This window comes from Thermobia domestica, chromosome 8 (assembly GCF_964235325.1).
Source record: "Thermobia domestica chromosome 8, izTheDome1.hap1.1, whole genome shotgun sequence".
Classification (NCBI taxonomy): domain Eukaryota; kingdom Metazoa; phylum Arthropoda; class Insecta; order Zygentoma; family Lepismatidae; genus Thermobia; species Thermobia domestica.
This window is the reverse complement of record NC_137461.1, coordinates 151,782,942-151,788,941: the sequence shown is the minus strand read 5'-3', so window position 1 is coordinate 151,788,941 and position 6,000 is coordinate 151,782,942. Positions and strand designations below refer to the sequence as shown.

The 6,000-nt window shown below is 31.8% G+C and overlaps 1 protein-coding gene across 3 annotated transcripts in view; it reads right to left on the bottom strand.

Moving 5' to 3' along the window:
- Positions 1-680: 680 nt before the first annotated feature.
- The window catches only part of LOC145693292 (alpha-tocopherol transfer protein-like), a 104,979-nt gene continuing 99,659 nt past the window's right edge, over positions 681-6,000 (bottom strand). For all 3 annotated transcript variants that reach the window (XM_081769147.1, XM_081769144.1, XM_081769145.1), the window contains one exon: positions 681-2,065. In XM_081769147.1, coding sequence (XP_081625273.1) covers positions 2,060-2,065 — 6 coding nt within the window. In that variant the 3' untranslated portion in view covers positions 681-2,059. The remainder of the gene's footprint in view (positions 2,066-6,000) is intronic.

The following is a 6,000-nucleotide window of genomic DNA, read 5'->3' as shown; positions in this document are numbered from 1 at the left end:
TTAAATTGATCGAATCTTTTTAAGTAATTGATCTGCTGATAGAAAAGACTGGTTACTAATTTCTCTATTTGTAGTAATTTATGTGTTTAACCGTAACATTTTTAATAACATTTTCACTCTGATTTGAAAGTAAAATTTGCGGAATATTGTAAACTAATGTGACTTATTTGACTAAGGCTTTTGTTGCTTTATCTCTGTCTTGCTGTGTAATATGAATTGGAACTAAGTAAACATATAGACTTTGTTTTCCCAAACGTTCAAGTTTGATTATTATAATTTGTGCTTTATGTAAAATACCTCCTACATGCACACTTTTAAGACTACTATTGGAATGTTACTTGGAGTTCTTAACATTCTATCAGTTGATTGGGAAAGTTTGTCTTTAGACGTGAATTCCATTGTTTGATGTAGAGTTTCCAAAATGAAATGAGCATAATAAAGAAATCAGCCACACGAAAACTCTTAACGAGTATGAGTTCATATACAACACATATAGTAGTATTCAAAATAGAAAATATCTGCTACATTTATCCAGCATAGTGTGTAACTCATTAACAGTTTTTGCTACAATAAATATTGTAATGAAAACTTTCGAGGAGGTTCTTCATAGAGCATTTATACTGAAGCACCACGCCACAATAAGGTTGGATTTAGGGTAGGGTGAAATAAAAACATTTAAACAAGTTTCATACTTTAATATTCCTTTTCAAAAATTCGGTTTTCATATACTTATAAGAGAAAAACATTTTTCGAAATACATTTTAATGTTTATTTTTTTCTTTACTAAGCTGAAATTAATTATTGCGTCTGTTACGTCCAAGGACAATTTTTGTCGATTATATTGAATACTAGTATAAGATTTGTTGCTCGTACGTAAGGAATAAAAATAACGGAAAATATGATATGTATATATGATTTTTCTCTGGTTTAAAATGTACCTGATGATCGAAGTTTGATTATTGGTATTACGTAAACCCTTACAAATTATCTCTAAAAACTTTTCATAACGCTAAAAATAAGTAAGATTGTTTTCCCCTCACATCAAACTTAATTCCTAACTTCTATAAATTTTTGGCACAATCTCCATGAATGTAAAATCGAAAATTAGAATATTATAGGGACTGGTTCTTACCACTTTCATAAGCAGCATAATGTTCGAAAATACTGAAAGTACGTTCGCTTATTTTTAATTAGAAGTCCATATCCTGTGCACAATTCTCATAACTAAAAGGGCTCGTGAGATAATTTGATCTCTCAAACTTAACAGTATAATAGATTCAAAAATGGATGAGCATTAATGCCAAGAACAATGACTGGAAAGCTGACAAGTTTCAATGCGCAAATGATGTGGAAATAGAGTCAATGATAAAACGAAAATATTGATTTGACCATAACGGAAATTGATGACACATTAATATTTGCCAAGATTCTACTATACATTTAACATTAAGGGAGACTTAAGGTGTGCATAATATCAACAACATTAAAGACTGTGACCGCTAGAGTTCATAGCAAAGGTGTGAACTCCGAGTCGATGTTGCACAACAAATTTTGAAACCGGTCGTTGCTACACTGGTACGATCCATCGACTAAATAATAGCATTCAGTCTCCAATGCCGAATACAACCCAGGTGTGGATTAAAACAAAGCGTTTTTCCCTAATGTTATACTTAGTTTGTCGTTTCAGAGAATATTATGTGCAATATGACAGAAGAACTGGGAGTCATTCTCAGAAAGATACTACAGAGGTGCTTCTGGTGGTCGAATGATTGTAAAGTTGGTGCATGAAATCCCAAGTTCAGTTGATTAAGACTTGACCCTCAGTTTAACGAGGCAGCTTTGTAGAAATACATCTTACTTATGTTTAATAAAATATTTCCGCTCAATGCGTTCTTCGATTTCAACTCAGGAATTGATTTCTCAAAATGCCTTCTTGTTCTTCTATTCCTCATTTTCTGCTGTATTCGTTGAGTTACCATCAGCTGAAATCGTTTCGGTAGCCTTCTTATATCTTTTTGCCGTAGTAAGATTTATTTGATTTCTGCATATCCATAGTTATTCATTTCTGCAACAGTAAAAATTAATACACCATTAGAAGATTGCAGTAATGTAATGTTATACTTTTTGTTACGTATGTGCTCGATAACTATAGAAAGTACAGCTTATACTCACTCAAAAAGAAACTATAGCGCAAAAGTTTGTAATACTTCCCCTTAACCCTCAATCATTATCTTTTCTTCATAATTTTGTCAATACTTGTAATTCGTTGATAGGACGAATATACAATGGACATAAAATAGGATTAGCTAAGTTCAAAACTTTAAAAAAAAATGAACCGACTTAAAAAAAGATACTAAAAGGCAAAAAATATTATAAAAGCACTAAAAAGTAGACAATAATAATAATAATAATAATAATAATAATAATAATAATAATAATAATAATAATAATAATAATAATAATAATGCGATTGAAAGCAAAAAATAATTTTACTATTATTTTAAATTTTGACTAATAAATGAAGTCGTGCCAAGCCGAACAAATTGCCTAATATAAAATTATTTCGATGAAAATTTTGAGTCATTAATATGTTTGGCTTGGTACGATTATTTAAAAAACAAGTAGATAATGATAATAAATTATTTTCTGCTTTCAAGCGCTTTATTATTATATTAACGTCTGATTTTTAGAGCATTTATTATTTTCTTGCCTTTTAGTGGCTTATTTTATAAATTGGTTCATATTTTTAAGATTTGTATTTTTTACTTTTTAGTGTGTTTTTGAAGTTGATTGTTTTTTTCTTAAATAGTTTTATTTTATTTTTTGCTTTTTACTGTATTTTTGAAATCAGTTATTTTCTTTCTAATATGTGTTGGTTTTTAGTTTTTCATTTTTCCGTTACGCAGTAGTCTAGTTAGATACCTAAACTAAAGGTAAGACGAACTCCCTATATAATGGGTTTCTTTACTTAACATATGTAAAGAAATGCATAAATTAATTATCAATAACAGCCTTCCTTGAGAATACCTGATTATATTGGTGAAACGCGCAACCCTGTAAACTAAAATGTAATTAGCCTTTTGCACATGAGATGGTGTTAGTGTTCCAATTCTCAAGGTATATCAGTTGCAGCGCGGCCAGCCTAACATCATTTAACACCTGATAGTTAGGGCTAGTAGATGTACTACCATGAGCAAAATAAATGACGCGTCTCTTTATTTTGAAGTTTTTTGAAAATATCTCCGTTTTCTTTATATGTTCGAAATTTCGGAAGGTTTCCCCAGCAGGACAGGTTAATAACAAACCCGCTTTTAATATTTGTGTTAGATATTAGCTTAAAATAAAGAAATTAGAAGCAAAAAACATTAAATCGACAGAAATCTCGAGAATTACCAACTCTGCTAAAGTGGGAAATTTTCAAGAACACGAGGGAATTCTGCATTTCAACACGAAGCAGCGACATCTATGTCATTGAGAGAAATGTGGATTAAATCTACAAACTAAACTTTTAACGAATATTTCTAGTATGTCTTATTATATGCATTAACTGCAAACTCCAAATATATGAATATATGCTAAGTATTAACATAAAGATAGAGCAAATAGTGGAAATTATCTCTATGGAAAAGGACGAATTGATAGGACGATCGTAATGAAATATCGTCTCTACCGGAACAGGCTCAGTTCACGTAAAAAACAAATAGCTCAGTTAGTTAAAGCAACGAGTCTGTATGCTGAAGGTAGCGGGTTCGATCCCGTGGAAGTGCCGTTATCATTTCTATCACTACACTACGGTTATTTTTTTTATTTTTTTATTTGGGAAAGAATCAAATTGTAACGTATGTGTAAAACTCATGACGATACCAAAAAAAGAAAAAATGCTGTTGTCGCACTTGTATTAGCGTCCCTAATTTTGTTTGCAAACAGTTTCGTAATTATTTCCCCTGTGCTCACTGCTCACCATATGCTCGCTGGCTCATAACGAATGTTTCCCAGTAAATGTTAATTCTAATTTGGAGAATTTTATAAAGTTTCACAATATTTCTCACTAGATAGTCTTCTATCTACGTGTTTGGATATTTTGATAACAGATTTCCCTATTAAATGTTTAATTTTCTCTAGATGTTTAATTACGGAAAAGTTTTACAATGTATTTGTATTGAATTGAAATTGTTTTGAATTTACTACATAAGGTAAGTAGACCGAAGGAGGAGAACTCAAGTAATTGATATTCTACGTAAAAGCAACCTATTGTAGAATGATGATGCTTCTTACCTTTAGCACATAATCTTTACGTTAGAGAGTCAGACAGAGAAAAATCCTGGTTTTTCCTCCTCTATGACCACCCATCTTAAACCTCTACATATCATTGTTCGTCTCACAAAATTTCGGTGCTCCAAAAACATTCAAATAATAATAATAATAATAATAATAATAATAATAATAATAATAATAATAATAATAATAATAATAATAATAATAATCCTGAATATGCCATCCTTACATAATGTAGGATATCTTAGTTTCCTAGTTAAAATCTTAAAATATCTTAGTTTAAAATGCTTTCTTTAGTACTTATTTGAGCAACCATGTAGGAGGTACGACTTTTTATTTTGCCCCTCTCATTTCAGTAGCCTTCCAACAGAAAGTAATTTTTGATAAGCAGGACAGACAAAATGAATAAGAAATATATTTACAGCATCCTCTCCCCTTTCATGATTGGGATATCACGTAATATTTTTTATTCTACGAAAGATGGCGCTGTGCGGTTAGGGGTAGGTAACTAAAAAAATACCTAATATATAGCGCCCCTTGATTGTAATATTACCGCTTCTTTATTTGTACGAGGGAGCCCCTACACAATCAAGGGTGACAAAAAGAATAGGAAGAGTGTCTATTGATTCCAGTGATGGATCCAGCACTAACTCCTGGGGGAGGGGAGGGGAAGTGAAACATTCTTTTGATGATGTGAAGCTGTCACAAATTACCACTTAACTAAACTAAACAATAGTGGGGGGAACCGGAACCCAGTCAGTTTAAATTGATGTAAAAGTTAATTTTTGGCTTCATATTAAAGTTTTTTTTTTCAAGTGAGAATTTCAGTCCAAGTGGTCAATGATCAAATCTCGTGGAGCTCTTCAGTGTAGGCTAATACGGCCCCCTTATGAGAAAAGGCAAAATTATTAACATGTTTATAACTTTCGAATTTTTCGTCTATTTTAAAGAAATATTTTGCTTCGTATTAAAGTGTTGGTTCCAAATGACAAATTCAGTCCGAGTGGACAATGATCAAATCTCCGGGGGGGGGGGTCTTCAGTATAGGGGGCTACGGCTCCCTTATGGGAAAAGGCAAAAATATGAAAATGCTTATAACTTCCGAATTTTCCGTCTATTTTAAAGAAATTATTGGCTTCATATTAAAGTCTTGGCTTCAAATGACAATTTCAGTCCGTGTGGACAATGATCAAATCTCGGAGGGCTCTTCGGTGTAGGGGTTTCGGCTTCTTTATGGGACAAGATTCACGTAGTTGATATTGCAAAATTGTTTTGTATATAAAAGTGGAAACTTGCACCATTTGGTTAATTTTACCTCTTATGTTTTGCAGATTCATATTCCAAGCAATAGTTACTTCGCAGAGCTAAAAGAAGGCACTTACTAGTTTCATTAAAATGAAATGTCTTTTATGAGAGGAGCAGACGAACGAACAGGCACCCAAACGTTGGTTGAGTCGTACGGTTGAAACTCGTTAAGCTCGCTTCAATTATTATTATTATTATTATTATTATTATTATTATTATTATTATTATTATTATTATTATTATTAATAATAATAATAATAATAATAATAATAATAATAAAGCATTGCAGGGACCTTTGGTGCAGGGGGTCCGTGGCTCGATTCCACTTCGTGCCAAGTGAAATTTCAGGTGGACAAATACCGTGTGCATGGGTATGTGTTTTCTTGAGATTTTCCATTTTCCTCCCACTTTCTTCATTTC